Source organism: Asterias rubens, unplaced genomic scaffold (genome assembly GCF_902459465.1).
Source record: "Asterias rubens unplaced genomic scaffold, eAstRub1.3, whole genome shotgun sequence".
In the NCBI taxonomy this organism is placed as follows: domain Eukaryota; kingdom Metazoa; phylum Echinodermata; class Asteroidea; order Forcipulatida; family Asteriidae; genus Asterias; species Asterias rubens.
Window position 1 is genome coordinate 55,740 of NW_022985742.1, and position 21,336 is coordinate 77,075.

Genomic DNA, 21,336 nt, shown 5'->3' on the forward strand with positions numbered 1-21,336 from the left:
CACAATGTTTTATTCTACCAACCTCTCCCCATTACTCGTTACCAAGTTTGCAGTTGGAGACCGGTCCATTTTTGATTTAGGGGTAAACATTTAATTTTTCAGTGCCACTGTTTTATTTTGGTGCATGAAGTGGATTGGTCCCTGACTGCGGTCCTTTGGATTGACTTTAAACCCCTTCCGTTGAGAGTGAACTGTTTTCTAAATAATCTCCGTTTAAGAGTGTAATACTTTATTCGCCATTTTAATTTTGATAGTAATGTTTTACTCATATATTAATTAATTTTAAGTAACTGTTCTCCTCCCTATAGGAGTGTACAGTACTTCTCCCTCTCAGTTTTCTGTGTAAGATTTAGGCCATTTTAAATAGTAATGTAATGTTTTACTCCAAATTATTTAACTATGTAACTGTTCATGTAATTCTGCTGCTGGCAGCGAATTGAATAGAATTTTAATAAACCATTGAATGAATTACTTACCAGGTAAGGTTTTATGCTTATACAATTATTGTGAGTAATTACCAATGCTGTCGACTGCCTTTAAAGACACTGGACACTATTGGTTATTACTCAAACTATAGTCGTACGCATAAAAACTCACTTGGTAACGAGTCATGGGGAAAGGTTGGCAGTATAAAACATTGTGAGAAACGGCTCCCTCTGCTGAATCCTTTTGAAACATCTGAAACCACACAAAGTAATGCAGCAAGGGTGTTCTTCTTTCATTATCTCTTCAATTTCGATGACCAATTGAGCCCAAATTTCCACGGGTTTGTTTTGTATGCGTATGTTTGGAGAATACTGGCATTTGACAACCAATAGTGTCCAGTGCCTTTAAAGGCAATGTATATTACCTTTGGTTTTTGGAATCGTTTTTTACATTGTTTTTTCTTGTTTGTGTTGTTAAAGTGGTGCTCATTTTATGTTCATTGAACACAATGTGTAACTTTAGACTTTCTTTGTGTTGCTTTTATCTTCTCTGTGTATTTTCTTCATAACTTTTGTGCATTGATATTATTTGCATATTAAATTGTCTATTTTCTTTCAGACAGATTTGTTATTTTTTTAACCCATGTAATTAAGTGTAGTAAAATTAATATGATCTGCTCAGTTGAGTCTTCCTTTGGTGGTAAATAATTCAAACAGTCAAAGTAGATAATATTAATTGTTATTTCATGCATGACACCCTTTCTACTTAAAGTCAGTGAACACTATGGTAATTGTCAAAGACAAGTCTTCTCACTTGATGTTTCTCAACATATGTTTAAAATAACAAACCTGTGAAAATTTGAGCTAAATATTGGTCGTCGAAATTGCGAGATATTGATGACAGAAAAAACACCCTTGTCGCACAAAGGTGTGTACTTTCAGATGCTTGATTTCGAGAGCTCAAATTCTAAATCTGAGGTCTCGAAATCAAATTCGTGGAAAATTACCTCTTTCTCGAAAACTACGTCACTTTAGAGGGAGCCGTTTCTCACAATGTTTTATACTATCAACCTTTCCCCATTACTCATTACCAAGTTATGTGTTATGCCAGTAATTATTTTGAGAACTACCAATAGTGTCCACTGCCTTTAAGTCTGATTTGCTCTTTGGAAAATCTGATAAGTTATGATTGAGAAGCTTGAAAAGTCCATTAAAAATAAGTACTAATAAAAACAATATGGAAGTCCTGTACAGCGCACGTATCTGCCAACAAGGTACTCAGGAGACGTATTATGTAGGTCAATACTTGTAGGTCAATTCTACTCGATAAAGATTGCCTACAATTTGTCACGTGTTTATGTACCTTTTATTGTATATTTTGATGTACTTCCATTTTGTTATATTCTTCATTTTTGGAGGTTTTAAGAAAAACAATAAATAAATAATAAATAAATGTATATTATAAAGTGCCCAATTGCCAAAGAATACATGGCGTTGATAAAGCCAAAGTAGGCCTAGCATAGTAGATATTGGTAGTGGACATTTAATAAAACTTGATTCAATAACTTGTAAATGTGATTTGTTTATCTTTTAGGGTTTATGATCCTGACACCTACAAGCTTGTACAGACCAATGTTGGACACTCAGACTCCATACGTTGTATCATTCATCTACCAGAGAGAAATCAGGTATGGGTTGGATTCCAGGCTAGGGCAGAAATAGCGTTCGATCTTTACTCATCATTTTAGCTTGAGCAAATCTGCCTGTAAAGAGCACTTATATATCTTATATGAGGAGGTTCTGCTTATAAAAAAAGACGTTCTCATGTCCCAATCTCATTTATGCTCTGTTTCTTTGTCTTATCTGTCCTCTTATAACAACATTCCTGTTTAAGCAGCGGCTAAAGGAAAATCTCAATATTTTTAAGTCACCTGGAAACAGAACTTTTTTTTCTTCAAACATTAGAGTATATGTTAATGAACAGTAACATAATTTGTTGAGTAATTGTTTGTAACGATTTATATGTTTAAAAATAAATAAAATTGTTTGGGGGTGAATCCGCCTACCCCTTTTGTGACGTCAATCGAGGCAGACTTTGCCATACTTTGTCTCGATCGTACTTGAACGTACGTGCAAGTACATGCAAGCCTAGTCGTGAGTTTGTACGTTTCAAAAAAATGTTTATTTCTTGCATTTTTCCGGCAATGTCGATCACGTGTATTGCTGCTGATGTATTGCTGCTTGAGGCAGCAAAACAACTAAAAATGGGGTCAGTTTGCAAAGTGGTCCGGTCCGACGTCTTTTCCAGCGCTGTTCAGCAAATACTTCGAGCCGCCGTGCTTCAAATATCGAGCCTCGATTGACGTCACGAACAGCGCCCTCTCGGGTCGGGCCTACTTTTAAATTTATAAATACAATGAAAACTAAATTTTTAGAACCTTAGTTAACTGTTTATTCATACTCTACTTATTAACACACATATTTAAGTGACAAAAGCTTGACATAATACCACTTCCAGGTGACTTTAACTATGTTTACCCTTTTTGGCCAAACATACATCGTAGATACTGATTTATAACCATTTTACGCTTAAAATTTGCATTAGGTAATAAATAATTCAAGTCAAAAATGCACCTCTCCGCGCGGCTTTTTCAGCCGAGAGTCAAAAACGGTTTATCTATGATAATGTCCCCTTGACGGCAGTGACGATTTTCCCCTCATTGAATTTGAACACAGTTCTCCAGCTTTGGCAAACTGAGGGCGCTATTTTCCACATCAAATAGCTTCTCCTCCAGCCCTCAAAATAGAGAAAATCTGTTAGGAAAGTATGATGAGCCCATTAGATAGAATGGTATGCTTGCTGATATGATGATTAAAGGCACTGGACACTGTTGGTAATTACTCCAAATAATTGTCAGCATAATACTTGGTAAAAAGCAATGCAGAAATGTTGATAGTAAAAATAAGTTTTGAGAATTGGCTCCCTTTGAAGTAAAGTAATTTTTTAGAAAGAGGTAATTTATCACTCAAATATTTGAATCTTATCAAAGATTTCAGGCCTGAAGCATCTGTAGACATCTGGAAGCACACAAGTTTTTGCAACAAGATTTTTTTTTCATTATTCTCTTGCAACCTCGATGACCAATTAAGTCAAAAATCTTCACAGATTTGTACTCCATGCATATAAAGTTTTGGAATACTGGACTTTAGGACTGGACTGGAGTTACCAGAGGTGTCCGGTGCCTTGAAAACGATTTTAATCTGTCGTTAAAGTTGAATTTGTTTATTTGTAAATGCTGCAGGGACAGTTTTCTTTAGGAAAACGAAACAAACACATTCTGACACGGATTTGGTAGAAAGGCGATAAATATGTAAATTTATGTAAATAAAATAAGAAAACTAAACCATATATCAGGTATTCCACATTATACGAAGTTTGGGGTTTGCGAATTCAAAACATGTAAAGCGACTCATATTTTCATATTTTGTTTGAGGATGTCCATCCACAGTCGACAATGTTAACATTGTTTTTGCTCAGTAAGATTACTCATTGTCGACTGCCTTTAAATAAAATTACAAAAATCTCCGGGTTAAGTTATTGGTGGCGTGCTATAATTGAGTTGGACGCCGTGCACTTAACATTGACTTATACGCAAATTGCGTAGGAGTGGCCAATGCAGCCCTCCCAATAAAATTGTACATTTAAATTCAGCATTCCATAATATCCCACCTTCATGTCATTGTAATGATTATGATCTAATATACGTTTAAGCATTCATTCATACCATTATATATGCAAGTTGAAATATTTCTGTGTACTTAAATTTATATTATTCCAGATTATATACAAAAACATGTTATTGTTCCTGTGTTTGTAAATAATTTATATGTAAATAACAAATGTTGCTAACAGCTGTGTTTCCTACCTTTGCTTCTGCTTCTGTTTTGTTTCTTATTGTGCTGAGGATACTATATGTGCCTACAACCTATAGAGAATCTAAGCCCCACAGTTTACTAAAAGGTAAACATGCCATAATTTCAACTTATCTCTTCAAGTTCAGATCCTGTAGTTCGGAACCTATACTCTCCAGAGTTTTTTTTTTTTAACAGCGACTCTAACCTTGATTGGTAGACATGATTTAACTACATTTGTTTTTTACAAAAAACCTCTGACTATTTGCTGACATTATCTTTAATCTGCTGCAAGTATAATCTGGGTTATAAATATAAAGTGAAATGACTAAATCTGCTTCGGGTGATTTCTTTCCTACAGAAGTATTAAAGTGTATGGCTATAAATACACATAATCTGCATACAATATTTTAGTAACCAACCGTTAACTTTGCACCGGTAGCAGTCGTAAATAACTAAGCTATGAATATTAATTTTGGTTTTGCAGTTCACTCAGTACTTTCCCCGTGTCCTGTGATCATGAGTGGGAGTCGAACCCACGACCTTTAATAATAACAATAATCCAAATCGTTGTAAGGGTGAAACCAAGATAAATATTCAGTATCCCCGGTGCAAACTTAAACAAATTGTATAAAATTAAGCCATGGTCGGGAAGTATTGTGGTCGGTCGAGGGTGATACCTATCGTCTCCCCTTGGCGAACGTCGAACCAGGAAGGCGAATTGAATCTCGTTTAGATGGACGTGTCTCCCATGCCGTCTGCCGTGTTAGAGCGTGGTTTTACGGGGGAGAGCTGACTGCCGTGGCGGCCGGAACTACGGTCGGATTGTGCTCCGGACCGGGCGGCGGACCTAGCTAGACGTCCTCTCAGTGACTCCGCGGCTGCAATCAACAAACAAAGGAAACACTTTTTAAAGGGAAGGTACAGTACGTTTGGTAGTTACTCAAAACAAATATTATCTTAAAAAAACAACCGGTGACGAGCATTGGAAAGCTGTTAATAGTATAAAACATTAAGGGGAAACGACTCCCTCTGAAGTAACACAGTTTTTTGAGAATGGGGTAATTTCTCACTTATTCTTATCTGAAAGCACGCAAACTCGTCCAATAAGGGTGTTTTTTCTTTCATCATTTTCTCGCAACTTCAATGACCGATTGAGCCCAAATTTTTACAGGCTTGTTATTTAATGGTTATGATGGGATACACAAAGTGAGAACACTGGTCTTTGACAATTACCAATAGTGTACGTCGCCTTTAAAAGCACTGCCTATTTGATCTTATTTTCTCATTTAGGTTCATTAAAGAATACATTGCAACTAAACGACCGAATTGAGTGATTTATATTATTTCTTAAGCGCCCTTCGAAGCATTTACGTAAACAGCTTGATATAATGTGGAGCTAACATTGTGACGCACTTTGGGCAATTTATAGACTTGACTCATAGTTCAAATCCCGTGCAATCTCAGAAAACTATTGGTTCACGCGGGACCACAATAGCTACATTTTGACAGCGGCGGGTATGCTCAGGGACCTTCCGCACGAGAACGGGACTTGAATCAAGTCTAGGCGAATTATGGCACAAGCGTTTTTGTTTTAGGCAGTAACAACAAATCGTGGTACATGTACTTTTCGAATGATTGGCACCCTTCCTCTCCCAAATACATAACGACAGTATCCTTAAAAAACTAAGTAAAAGTGCCAACCCAATAGAAGTGGCGCTTGGCCATAGGCATTTAAAACATACATTTTGTTTGTTTTACTTTTTTTAGAAGTTTACTTTTAAATTTTAGTTTTTCACTCACCCGACATCATTCTGTCTGTGCCATCACGGAACCTCTCAGACTTCTTTCTACCAATGACTAAAATTACAAGATAAATAAAAACAAAGATGACAAGATGAATGTTACAACAAAATTAGTTGTGAAACGTTGTAGGGAGGTTAAGCTGCACGTCACGCGAGCAAAAACGTGAACGTGAACGTTAGAAAATTGTGTCTTTTCTAGGTGACGTCACCACCTTTTGCTTAAATCATGCTCACGTATTGCGTTTGCACGTAAAAAGTACCTCACGTGAAAAAATGGCAACTTCACGTATCACGTTTTTGCTCGCGCAACGTGCAGCTAACCTCCATAGTATGGCTCTGATAAAAGCTGTTATATCGGGCCCGAAGTTTCAAAATACTCTGCTCGTCTTCAACAGGAAGTGATCATACTCACCAACAGCAGCAACGAGAGCACACGCCACGATCATACCAAGTGGGAAGAACCATCCACCAATTGAACTCTTCTCACCGACAAAAAAAGAGGAACAAAATTAACGAATTAATGAAGGATTTAAAGACATAATATAATAGATGGATATTAATTTCCAGGTCAAATAATTATGTTACATACCCTTTTGGTAGTGCCACCTTCTTTGACTGCCATGTATGCTTCTGTAACAGAAAAATTGAGAGGTAATACGTTTTAAAACTTTGTTTGACCACTCCCATCTCAACTTTATACAAAGTGGCAAGTTAAAAACAAGTTACAGTAAAAAGCTTAAAGACACTGGACACTTTGGTAATTGTCAAAGACTAGTTTTCACAATTGGTGTATCTCAACATATGCATAAAATAACAAACCTGTGGAAACTTGAGCTTAATCGGTCGTCGAAGTTAGAGGCATCTATGAAAGGAAAAAACACCCTTGTCGCACCATGGTCACACGAAGTTGTGTGCTTTCAGATGCTTGATTTCGAGACCTCAAATTCTAAATCTGAGGTCTCGAGATCAAATTCGTGGAAAATTACTTCTTTCTTCAAAACTACGTCACTTCATAGGGAGCTGTTTCTCACAATGTTTTTTAATGTCGACCTCTCGAGTAATAACCAATAGTGTCCACTGCCTTTAAGTCGCACAAAATGTAGAGTAGTTTAAAAAAATAAATAAATACTAACATTACATAAACGTTTTTATAGAGCGCATAACACAACGCAGTTATTTCATGACTCTATGGATGCACTTTAAAAGAACAGAATACAAGAGGGAGAGAAATGGTGCACTTGTTGGTCCAACTATTATAAAGAAATATTAAACATAATTTAACTGGTGAAATAGGGACTATCCAAAGGGAGATTTACACATATTTTATGTGGGGGTGTTGTGGCCGAACGGATAATAAGAACATCGGACTCAAGTTCTGCTGAAGTCATCGGGATGTGGGTTCGAATCACAGTCGTGCCACTTGTGCCCTTAAGCAAGACGCAGAATCATTGCTTCTCTCCACACAGGGGTATAACGGGTACCTGTGAGGGCAGAGATGGTTTATTTTGTGAATGATTAGCTTGGGGCGCGGCAAACTCTCAGCACCAGTTGTATACTCCCCAGGGAGCTGAGATGGTGTAAGGAATCAAATTATTGGCCCGGTGACCAGAGGTTTAATGATGTAGAAAACAACTTTCATACGTCCTTCGGGCTGTTATGAAGTGCTATATAAAAATTGATTATTATTATTTATTTACCTTGAAGGGACATTGGCATGACGCAAGTATGACGGTCCTCTAGTAATGTGAAACCCGCCACACAGGCGCAAGAATATCCACCTACAGTGTTCATACAGAGATGATCGCAACCATCGGTTTCCTCCATGCATTCATCAATATCTGCAGAGTAGTTCAATTTAGATATAAATTTATAGCCATCAAAGGCAGAGTAAATGTTCAAGAAAAGGCAAAAGTGTGATTAAAAGTCATGTGCTCTCTGAAAGTTTTAGACTGTAATTCATTCCCATCCATTCAATCCAGAAACTGGTAGGAGATCGAGCCTCATGGAGGCAACTGTTGCACAGATAACTGCTTAGCTTGAAACAAATCGTCTTGCTCAGGCAACCGCTAAGCGACAGCTGAGAAAGGAGAGGGAACGTGAGAGACATCTCCATGGTGAGTATGTGGCTCACGGATCAGACTTTTGAGTCATCGATGGAGTCACCTTAGGCACCAGCTACCTCAACCCTAATAACTTTCTTTACCTCTGGAGAACTTCTTTCTTGACATCGAGGGTTGTCTCTCATTACTGTTTTACTGGTATTTTAAGGATTCTGAGCCGATGTTCAACTTACCGTCACATGTTGCGTTGACCCCTTGACCTCTAAGGAAGCCATTCATGCATGGGCACTCGTAGCCTCCAATCGTGTTGTTACAAGTCTCCATGTCAGTGCACTCATGGATCATCTCACCACAGCCACCGCCTGATCGTAGATGAAAAAGAAAGAAAAATATTAACACAATCATATAATTGCATTTTGAGACCTTTCCATTGGTCTAAATATTTGATGAAATGCGCACATGTGAAAAACAATCATTAAAAACTTGTTCATAATTGTTCTGTATCAAAGATAGTGGTCAATGGCGTCATGTGCAATCTATCTATATACTCACATGGTATGACGTCATACGCCAAAAGTGCGCCCTCACTGAGGTCAAGGAAGACAATGAGATACGCAAGTTACCATTGGTTGACCCTCAGCGATGGCGACCTATGACATTGGTATTTATTGCATCCATTAGAAATATCAACGTCACCGTTGGTTTTACCTTTAGCTGATAATTTATTAAACCCACTATTAAACCACGCACTTTTAATTGTCAGCTCTCAAAAACAAGAAAGATCAGTTTGTTCAGAAACTACAGATATTGGTGTAGAGTAAATCGATGATTGTGGGAAGCTTGGAAATGCATGGTTCAGGTTTTAAAATATCATATTTACCTTCGCAAGGCATGTTTTCGGTGTTGAGGAAATATCCTTGGTAACAGGAACAGGCGCCATTGGTGCACACCTCCACTCCAGCACAGATATTGGTACAGTTGTCTGTATGACGTCACAAGCAACAATTTATTTACCCTTATGGTACATTTTAAATCTTTGGAGGGTGATCTATCAAGACATATGTTTCAAGATCGTGTTATGGCCGACCGGTGAAAACCGTGACCAGAACAAAGTTCAGATGTTTGTGATCAGCACCGTTTAGGTGTGAGGTCAGGTCCTAAGGAACGAGGTTTTATAATTGAGTCTGACTTCGGATGGGACGTAAATCTGTTGGTGGCGTGTGTTGTGTAAGGCAAAGACCCAATAGCAATTGTCGTTTGGAAGAGGATTTGACACAGTGATTTCTTGTGCAATGGTTGTCTGTAGGTTGCTCCGCATAACCATCTAAAACCACTATTTAAATGGGTCTCATAATCATAAAGGTCGCATATTATTATTACCTGTCATGTCTTAAAAGCATCTTAAACAGTGCTTTGAGGCACGAAACACTACTTTATGAGAACCGTTATATGCTTCTTCTCTGGTCATCTTTGTACATTCACTTATACTTCGACTGGGATATCTTACTATCGAAAGTGATAACTTTTATTATCTTAACATTTGATGGAATATCTTACCCAGATCACAGTCAGTTGCGTTACCCTCCAGACATTCACAGAAGATAGTTTTGTTGAAGGTGTTACAGATTTGGGCTTCCGGGCAGTTCATATAGTCGGTTGAACACTCGTCAATATCTGAAATTATGACGGGTTAAAAGTAATGGATCTTATGTGCCAATGTGATTATGTACGAGGAATGACCTAAGCTTGAGGCCACTCTCTGGCGTAATTCACGAGCCTCGAAGTGTGACGTCATGTTCAGGCTATATGATCTTCTTCGCATAATGGGAATTGGGAGACATAGAATGCTGAATGACAGCAGACTTGTGTAAAACTTCCATTGATTATGTAGTTTTGAGCATGTGCACATACTGAGAACAGTAATGGACTTGCCATGGTACTCTCTTAATGTAAAAGAGTGAAAATTTCACTCTCTTGTCCGGGTGTCATGTTCGCTCTTTTGACAGTGAAAGTCAATTTGAATCACTCTATTTGAGTGAAACATGAACGAACTTTACTCTAAATCGAGTTGAAAGTACCCGTCGTTTACACTAGAAAGAGTTGTCCGCCATTATGGCTAATTGCAAGAGTGGTTGGCGGACAAAACGAGTATTTGTTTCATTTTTTTACATTCAGAGAGTAAGTCTACTGCCACCTAGCGTCCCAAAAGTTCCACGTTACAATACAATATAGAAGTCTGTTTGGAGTCTTAGTGGATTTCCAATTGTCTGATTTAGGAATTCAATTGCCTCCATTGGAATTCAGTTTGGAGGCCAACTTGACCTCATTCGTTCCACGAAGAGCTTTCAGAGAGACTCATTCAAATGTTTAGGGGACAAACTTTATTTCAATGGGTCACGGGCACTTCAGTGTTGATAAAACTCACAACAATGCAAAATGATCTCAGGTGGGAATTCCCATGATTTCCAAGCATTCCTCTAAAAGCTATATCAAATTAATCCTTATAATATTGTGGTAACCACAGTACCAAACCGTTGAAAATAAACAGGTTTTATAAATTTGCGTCTTTAAATTTTTACTGAAGATAATGCAAATTAACGACGTTGCGTGCTGAACATCAATACTCATGAACTCACACAGGCTACCATTTAGGACATACAGGACATAGGACTGTATGTTCATATCGTAACCCCCCCCCCCCCCATCCCTCTTACCATCACATTCTCCAGTCTCGTTATTTCTTGTGTATCCCTCTATACAGGGGCAGTCATATCCACCCTTAGTGTTCCTACATGACTGCATAGTATTACAGTCATGCGTGGTTTCACCTGTAAATACAAAATAAAAATGGACAATTGTACACCCTTTATATATCTTTATTTACATCTACTATAAATCTTACACCCGTTTCAGACATTTGGGAGCGACTGATCTATAGTTCGACCCAATCAAAGTTGGTTTCAGACAGGTGAACTTAACATTTTTACATCAGGTTCATCTCATGACAAGATCGACGTCTGGAACCAAGATACTCCAGAGTCGTTCCGGACGACTGCAACAGTCGATCTTTCGACGTCTAGTAGCGCGTCCAAATTTTCATGAAATTAATTCAGAATTTGGTTTGGCGCGACTCTGGACGGAGCTCTTATCTGAAACGGGCGTTACTTTCAATTTCCGTTTTTTATGCAGAGTATACTTATGGTTATTGCCAAACACCAGTATCATCATTACTGAGTTGGGGAATCCCATCATAGGCTAGGCATAAACAAACCTGTGAAAATTGGGCTTTATGTTGGTCATCAAAGTTGCAAAAAAAAAAAAAAAAATGGAAGGAAAAAAAAAAAAAAAAAAAAAAAAGGCTTTATGCATGAAGCCTTGCTATTTGGTTTTATTACTGACCCTTTCAGTGCTCTTTTTATAATCATGAACTTGTGAAGTTATATATTACCTAAGGAAAACTCTGCCCTAGAGACAGTAGACATTGGTAAATTTCAGAGACCAGTCTTCTCACTTTGTGTATCTCAACATATGCATAACATAATAAACCTGTGAAAATTTGAGCTCAATTGGTCGTCGAAGTTGCGAGATAACTATGAAGGAAAAAACACCATTGTCACACGAAGTTGTGTGTTTTTAGATGCTTGATTTCGAGACCTCAAATTCTAAACTTGAGGTCTCGAAATCAGATTTGTGGAAAATTACTTCTTTCTCGAAAACTACGTCACTTCAGAGGGAGGCGTTTCTCGCAACGTTTTATATTCTCAACCTCTCCCCAATACTCATTACCAAGTAAGGTTTTATGCTAATAATTGTTTTGAGTGGAAGAAAGACAACTACAAATTAACAAGATTTCTACTCGCTGTTGTTCAATATCCAAATGTTATCAAATACTTTACAAGTATATGAACGCAACTCACTTTGACAGAAGATGTTTTCGAAAGTTAGCTGAAACCCTTCCACGCACCCACAGCTAAAGTCTCCGGGACGGTTTCGACAGAGATGGATCTTAGTCGGATTCGTAGGGTCGTCGTTTCTACAAGGGCCTTAGAGAGGAAAGCTTGATACAGTAATGGTGAAACATTCAATTCACATTTATTTCCACAAACACATTTCACAAAAAAACCACTAACAAAGAAAGGTTTTCATTTAAAAAAAATATAATAAAATAAAATAAACTAATTAACAAACGACTTAACAAGAATTGAAAAGAGAGACTAAATATGGACTTGAAATCCTTATTGAGATTTTCTAAGCTTTGGCACCGTATTAACTCTGGATTTTGCAGTGAAGGCATAGCTGTATAACAACGGTGTAACATTTTTAAGCGGTGAGATTTTTGAGGAAAAAAAGGTTAAAAGTCGACGTAGATTTTTAGTTTGTTTTTGTCTTTAATGTGTTACCTTCTGTAGAGCCGGTCATATTGGTCAGTTCATGTTCTTCATTTTCCACGCAGGCACATGTCAGTTTTCGGCCTGTCTGGCTGCACACCTGAAGTGCAGTACAATTGAAGTTGGGCGGTTTGTCTATTACAAAATCAAAGGAAAAAATAGGTAGGCAAAGTGGTTGAATAGCTGCATCTGACTAAATATTGTAGAAGTTAATTGTATTCTTAGACTTACCGATTTCACATTTTACTCCAGCATCCTGGTTATGCTGGCAGACGGCGTATTTCTCGTAACTACAACTTAGTAATCTTGTTTCACTTCCTCCACACTCGAAATTGCTATATTCATAAGATCCCAGCCCTGAAGTTGAACCAGATCCAAATGTGCTATTTGACATTGTACTTGATGCCCCAGCGAAGTGGAGTTGCCTACAAACTGCATGGGCGTCATCGATGTCCCAGTTATTCCCACACACGGTGTTCCATGTGCCACTGTACTGCACCTCCACGATCCCCGATGATGACGTTCCACCAACAAGTCGAACGTCTTCAGTTCCTGTAGTCCCCCGAAACAATGTAAACGGATTGGGATTAATTTATAGCGGTTCAACATCTTTAAAAGTTAATACTTGAACACTCTCATCTTTTTCAAAAACAAATCAGTAAAATTCCATAGACATTTGAATTTTTATTTGTATTGATCTTTGCATCGCTGGATGACAACATAGAGGGAACTTTGTTATTGTAGCAAGCGCCATGAGTACTTTTGTGGACACCGGTGCTATAAGACGTTGTTATGAATATTATAATATTTATAGGTTTTCTCAGTCAATTGCAGCAAAAGTACAGCCAATTTAATTTTCATGCGTTCGAATTAAAGCGATCTTGCCAGTTGTTGTTGTTAAGAATTCGTGCATTCGATTACGTTTTGTGTCATTCGAGTTCCTTTAGCAACGTGTTCTATTATAACATCCAATTACATAGCCGGCTGGCTTCTCATTTGCCGAAATGTAATAACATACAAATATTGAATGCATGAGTAAACTGTCGCAGAATATAATCAAGATGTGAGCATGAGGGATCGCAAAGACAGTCCTAGTAATCTTAAGAGTTAATATAATGAGGCTAATCCTAGTTACGACGGGTATAAACTCCCTCCTAACTCGAGATAAGACCAGTCTTTGGAGAAATCCACCCAGGGCTGTTCCATTTCCTAATGTAGTGAAATGAAAGCCAGACTTTGCCGGGTTTTTTTTTATTATTTTTTTTTAAATTACGATAAACACGAATTGTGACAATGCATGAACAAAATGCTTTCAACAATCGTTTTGTATATAAATATTTATGTTTTTTTTATATTTTTTATTACGATAATCACAACCCCTTCCTTTAAAATATTCTAAACATGAACAGCTCCATGTACAGGCACCCCGACACCCCCGCAAACAAACCAACACGAATTCCAACAGCCATACATGCATATCAAACAAACAAACTTCCCAACACTCGGAACAACTAACAAACAAGCATTCATCCAGTGCAACGAAGCTGACAAAAAACTTGGTTCTACATATTGTTATTTCCAAGTATCCCACTTGATGGATGTTTTGTTCAATATTGCCTGTACGGTACAGTGAGTGCACACTTCAAAAAACAAAATGTAATGCTCTCTTGAATTGAATTTTGAGTTTGGCGCTTTGGCGCCTCAAGAAGGCGTTTGCTATTGATTATAGTTACACAAAATTAAATAATGGTTGGAAAGTTCTTGAAACCTTTAAGGGGCAATATTTACTCTTTGTAAAACAATACTTACCCGGTTGGCAGTAAAGCACCATATCTTCGCTATGCCTGCATGGTTTATGGTTATGCTTGTGTGAGCAGTACTCCAATTTGGCCTCACTCCCACCGCAACTCAAGTCAGTCATGTGTATCGGCCCACTCCCGGCACCAAAAACAGGACGACTGTGGTAATTGTAATAGCCGGGATAGTTGAGTTGCCTGCATGCAACTTTGGCATCGTAACTGTCCCAGCCGTCGTTGCACACGGTGCCCCACTCTCCGTTGTAAAACACCTCCAGTCTACCTTGGTATGGTAAACCATTACCTACTAGGCGAATCTCTAATAAAAACATAAAACCATAGTTACTCAAACACTGTTTCATAATCATCTCAATTAAATTACATCATGCTGCACTTCAGTCTTTGCTGGTGTGGCAGGAGATTCTGCCCCGCCCCCGGAAACTCATGAATATTTGCACAGGTGTGGTCAGGTGTGTCAAACAATACACGACTTGGGTTCGAGACAGCGGACCAGCCTGTGATGTAAAAACATTCAGTGGGTAAACAACCTTGCCCTTGCCATTCCCACTTTACAGTCACCTGGAAATATAATTTTTTGTTTCTTCAAACATTAGAGTATAATATTAATGAACATTCAAATAATGTGTTGAGTAATTGTTTGTAACGATTTATATGTAAACAAAATAGATAAAGTTGTTTGTGGGGTGACTCCGCCTACCCCTTTTGTGACGTCAATCGAGGCAGACTTTGCCTCGATCAAGCATTGAACACACGTACGTGCAAGTACACGCAAGTCCTAGTCGTGAGTTTGTACGTTTCAAAAAAAAAGTTTATTTCTTGCATTTTTCCGGCAATGTCGACCACGTGTATCTGGTATGAGTTATTGCTGCTGGAGGCAGCAAAACAACTAACAATTTAGTCAGTTTGCAAAGTGGTCCGGTCCGACGTCTTTTCCAGCGCTGTGCAGCAAACACTTCGAGCCGTCGTGCTTTAAAATAATATCGCGCCTCGATTGACGTCACGAACATGTTAAATTTTTTTAATAAAATGAAAACTAAATTGTTTAGAACCTTTGTTAACTGTTCATATACTACTCATCAAAACACATATTTAAGTAACAAAGGCTTTATTTTTACAAAATACCACTTTCAGGTGTCTATAAACTATTTTTCTCAAGCATATTTTCTTAGAAGTTTCATTTAAATCAACACGAAACCTGAGTGAACACAAACCTGATGAAGTGCAGTTAACCCAGGCAGCTTGTCCACATCGGTTAGGACAATCTCTTACGTCTCTCTCGTTCCCCACACACTGAACATCATGCATATGAATAGGACCAGTTCCCTCGTCAAAGCTTGCACCATGCGTTACAGAAGCTGCTTTGGTGTAGTTCAGTTGCTTGCAAACTACATGAGCATCATTCAGGTCCCAAGAACTGCCACACACAGTGGTCCACCGACCACCATAAAGGACTTCCACCCTGCCCTCGGAATCGTATCGCCCGCCAACGAGTCGCACTTCAACATCGTCTTGAATAAAAACAGGATTTTGGGTAAACAAAAACAACGTTAAATAACGGTTAAATCTCTTTTTTATTTTGACAATCCAAGAGGCCACTTTACTAATGAGCTTCAAAACAATGTTCTCAGTTTCGAAATGTTACTTGCCAATAAATATCAAAAGTGTCCTACTGACACGGACATGGGGTGTTTGAGAGGGGATAACCAACACGACCCAAAATGAAGCACAATCGTTAACCTAATTAATGTAGCCCAAACCATTTGTAATGTAGCCTGGTTTAGGTCCATAGGTAATAGGTTCAAATTTGGGGGTACCATAGGTCTGTGTGAGCTACCTTTTGTATACAGAACGTAGGTATTTATATTTAAACCAGGGAACTTTACAAATAGGGGCCATGGTTCGGGAAAGTTCCACAGTTTGAAAAAGTTGAACAAAACAATGGGAGCCGTTGCAAAAAAGTTATAAGTATAAACAAAAAAGGGCCAATAGGAGGTCCACAGTTGCAGACGTTTACAAGCTTGTAAGGTTTGTACAATGTGACTATAGTGTGAACCTATTATAAAGGTAAACATGGAAAGCTTTTTCCAGAATAACCACTCAGTGAAGCGGTTTATTTTTTAACTGGATGTTATGCCATCATAACAAAAGACAAGTCAACAAAAAGTTAATAACAACTTGCCAAATCCGCAGGTTTGTGAAAGCTGTACTTGTGATTTAGAATTTGTAATCTCATAATTCCTGATACCTGATTGTGATTGGGAACTGCAAGTTCATGTGCCCCTAATTAGTTCCACTGCGAAAAGAAACTGCTTGAATGTTTGATACCATCATGAAACTTAAATCTTACCTTTAGTGCCTATATTAAGTTCGACGGTAGTTGTGTTTATAATGTGACCTTTGAAGTAAGGACAGACCGAGTGTTCATCCGTCACGTTGCAAATTCGAATTTTATCACAGTTCAGGGATGAAGGAGCGCACTCATCGATATCTTCGTAGGACAAAGATTATTGTTAAAACTAAAATTCATAATAATTGCTCTCTATAAGTTGCGTGTTATCTTCAACACCGTGCCATCGCAGTGTATCTCAACATGTGCATAAAATAACAAACCTGTGAAAATTTGAGCTCAATCGGTTATCGAAGTTGCGAGGTAATAATGAAAGAAAAACAACCCTTGTCACACGAAGTTGTGTGCGTTTAGATGGTTGATTTCGAGACCTCAAGTTCTAAACCTGAGGTCTCGAATTCAAATTCGTGGAAAATTACTTCTTTCTCGCAAACAATGGCGCTTCAGAGGGAGCCGTTTCTCACAATGTTTTATACTATCAACCTCTCCCCATTACTCGTTACCAAGAAAGGTTTTATGCCAATAATTCTTTTGAGTAATTACCAAAAGTAACGAACACTAATATAAAACATAAAAATTACTTGATAATGAGGAATGGGTAGCTGTTAACAGTATAAAACAGTGTGGGAAACGGCTGCTTCTGAAGTATCGTAGTTTTTGAGAAAGATGTAATTTCTCACTGAAATATTTGAATTGAATTCGAGACCTCAGCTGAGGTTTCGAATTCGAACATCTTTATAAGCACACAACTTCATGTGACAAAGGCGTTTTTCTTTCCACTATTCTCCCGCAACTTCGACGACCAATTGAGTTCAAACTTCCACAGGTTTGTAATTTTAAGCATAATTATGCTGATGAAAACACTGGTCTTTGACAATTACCAAAGGAGTCCAGTGTCTTTAAAGTGACCTGGAAATGTTTTTTTTTTTTGTCTTCAAACAGTAGAGTATATATCATTAAAATTAACGATTTATATTATGTTTAAAAAAAAAGTTGTGTGGGGGTGACTCCGCCTACCCCTTTTGTGACGTCAATCGAGGCAGACTTTGCCTCGATCGAACATCGAACACACGTACGTGCAAGTACATTCAAGTCCTAGTCGTGAGTTTATGATTCGAAAAAGTTGTTTTCTTGCGTTTTACCGGCAATGTCGACCAGCTGTATTGCTGCTAGATGCAGCAACACAACTAAAGATGGGGTCAGTTTGCAAAGTGGTCCGGTCCGACGTCTTTTTCAGCGCTGTTCAGCAAACGCTTCGAGCCGTCGATGCTTCGAGAATCCGGAATACACTTCACATTTTTTAAAACATGACGCCATCCCAACATTTTTGTCCAGCTAGTGGGGAAGCCGACGAAGGTACCGGAAAGACGAACTTAAAGGGGCATGTGCCTAACGTGAACAAAAAATCACCCAGGTATTGTTTCAACTTTGAGGGCATGTTTTTAGCTTGCGCCAAGCGTCACTATCTTGTGTTGGCACTGCATGCGATTCATCGCGCCTCGATTAACATCACGAACAGCGCCCTCTCGGGTCGGGCTTATTTTTCAAATTTGTAAATAACATGGAACTAATTTTCTAAAACCTTAGTTAAAGCCATTGGACCCTTTCGGTTCAGAAAAAAAAAGTTCAAAGATTTACAAATAACTTAACAAAAGGCAATGGTGAAAGACTTCTCTTGAAATATTATTCCATGAAATGCTTTACTTTTTGAGAAAACAACAAAACAATATAAATTCTCGTTAACGAGAATTACGGATTTATTTGAAACACATGTCATGACACGGCGAAACGCGCGGAAACAAGAGTGGGTTTTTCCGTTGTTTACTCCCGACTCCGATGACCGATTGAGCCTAAATTTTCACAGGTTTGTTATTTGATATAGAAGTTGTGGTACACAAAGTGTGGGCCTTGGACAACACTGTTTACCGAAAGGGTCCAATGGCTTTAACTGTTCATTCATATTCCACTCATCAAAACACATATTTTAGCGACAAAAGCTTTAATTTGACAACATACCACTTCCAGGTGACTTTATAAGCAGCTCATATGAAATTGGGCCCAGTGCGTTTAATTAGGTCCGTTGACCAAGTCCATTCGGCCACGCCACCATGTTAAGCCATGATACAAATACTAAGCTCTTTTCTCAAATTCTTCTGATTTAAGTGAAACAAAAGATCTTACCGAAGCAGGTTTTGTTGTCCATCCCAAGCTCGTAGCCTTCAAAGCAGTCACATGTGAAGGTACCATTACCATTAATGCAAATCTGACTACAGTCATGTTCCCCTAAGGAACACTCGTCTATATCTGCAGGTATTGAAGAGAAAAGGCGGGAATAAATAAAAACAAATTAACAAAATGAAAGTACACGTGGTAATACAAACAATATAATGGAGTAAATCATCCAGTTGTACAAAATGGCGGACTGTGTTAATATAGTTCACGACGTAAAATGAATACCACACAATTTAGAGTGATATTCATGTGGATGCTTTTATTATCCTAAACATACCATTGTTTCATCGCAAAACAACAATGAGGTTAGGCACTCTTGTAACACATTGGTTAAAGTCTTTGGAATTCTATTCGATGACGTGTAAATGACAAAAATCCAATGTGTGGTTATAAGGAGTTTTAATTTTATTTCAAATGTTAAATTTGTAATGAATGAAATTATTATTAAAAATAAAATTACCATACCATAGCAGTTGTTGCTGTCTTTGCGGTAACCCATCTCACAGGCACATTCAGAACTACCATTGGTAATGATGCAAAACTGGTCACATTCCATTTCATGGGAACATTCGCCCACACCTTCAAAAAAAATGTTTATTTGTTTTAGGTCATAATAAGTCTGTATAGTGAGCCACACAGTGAAATTCCATCTTTCTCATAAAAAGAGTTCTCTTTCCTAATTCATATTAGTTTGTCATTTTTTTGTCCGTCCATAGGCCGTGGAACAAAATTGGTTGCTTTCTCCCTGGACCTAGATGGTGCCGATGTTTCTAGTTCGCTTTTGTATCATTTGAACATCCTTTGTCCTCACCATTTTACTCCTAATGGTGCAAAGCCACCAATTCTTCCTGAAGTAGAGTTTTTGATCGGCTATAATTTTCCTGCTTTTTCCTGGATTATTTCTGGATCCTTCACCTCACTTTTTTCTACAAATTGATATGTTTATGTTTATACTTACTTTATGCCTCTGGAGAAGGTCCGGTTTGGATCGAAACATAAGGGCATCTATTCTACGCAGTAATTTTATGAAATATAGACATAATTATCATCTTCACTATAATTATTACAGAATTGTGTATATTTAATTTTAAATTACTGTGATTTCTGCAACCTTGTATAAACGTATTCAGATTGGTATCACGCAGTTTGTGCGTGGAATAAAGTGGCCACTTTACCGTCACACGTTGCATTGTCTCCGTTGATGGTGTAACCGCCATGACAGTTGCATTCGAAGCTTCCAGGAATGTTGGTACAATTCTGCTGGCAGTTATGGGTGCGACTCACTAGGCATTCATCCGTATCTAAAAATAGCATGAAAACAAGTACAAAGGTGTATATTTTAATTTATTTTTGATATTTGTTTCATTTCTCATGTAGATAAAAAGTAAACATATTTTAAATTACAGCAAACAGCAATAGGAATACATAGGAATGAAAAATAAACCGCTTCTGTTGCCTTAGACTTTGCACTATAAGTTACAAAAGACTGGAGCTATTAATCAGAAAATCACACAACAAAAAATCATTGTGAAGATGACATCAGAACAAAGATTACACAATGATGAATATAAAGACCCGGTAAAGACCCAAGTTCATACTTCTTACGAATGCGAATGCGATACGAATGTTGACGTCACAAATTATAATATTCGCATCAGTTGAACTGTGGGCAACCCGTGCGAAATATTTCCTTCGAAATAGCCACGTATAATCAACATTCGTATCGCACGTTCACAGGAAGTAATGAAACGGGCCCAATGGTATTTTTGGACGCGTCGGACGCAAGCTTTATACGCCTGCAACAGTGCACCTCCTATTGTCCCTCATTTTGTGATACGCCCCTAACTTTTGTTTGCAACAGCTCTCATTGGTTTTGCACGCATTTTCTGTGGAGCTCTCCTAAACCGTAGACTCTGCTGCCCTTTGTTGTGTGCTTATCTTCTTACCTTTGCACGTGTGTCGATCAGTGTCTAGAGTGTATCCCAATTCACATTCGCATCGGTAGCTACCGATGGAATTGATGCACATGTGGTCACACTTGAGAACAGAGTTGAAGACACCAATACTGATCTGCAGATCACATTCGTCGATGTCTTTAAAGAGTGAAATATAATCAAAGAGAAAAATAACGGAGCAATACGAGATTATAGCGATAGAAATCATTATGTGACCCGGGTTATGGCGAGGAAATGTTCATACACATTATTTCTATACATATTTACGTTATTGACGTCAACAGTTACGTCAGATGGAGTAATAGTTAGCTGTTCCGACCGTCCGTCGGAACAGGTATTGTTTTCGTCGAGATTTTTATTATTTTTATTATTAGCTGTTCCGATCCAGTCGGAAC

The 21,336-nt window shown here is 38.1% G+C and overlaps 1 protein-coding gene across 1 annotated transcript; it reads right to left on the minus strand.

Moving 5' to 3' along the window:
* Positions 1–3,773: 3,773 nt before the first annotated feature.
* Positions 3,774–21,079, minus strand: LOC117306607 (fibrillin-1-like; the record flags this gene model as incomplete). Its single annotated transcript, XM_033791093.1, has 19 exons — positions 3,774–5,218; positions 6,141–6,197; positions 6,555–6,621; positions 6,732–6,772; positions 7,840–7,980; positions 8,436–8,564; positions 9,083–9,184; positions 9,760–9,876; positions 10,917–11,030; positions 12,120–12,245; positions 12,603–12,725; positions 12,822–13,142; positions 14,400–14,705; positions 15,619–15,915; positions 16,755–16,895; positions 18,936–19,058; positions 19,452–19,565; positions 20,162–20,287; positions 20,933–21,079. Coding segments are annotated over 19 exons (2,741 nt in total), but the record flags the coding sequence as incomplete, so codon positions are not given.
* Between the last annotated feature and the right edge of the window lie 257 nt (positions 21,080–21,336).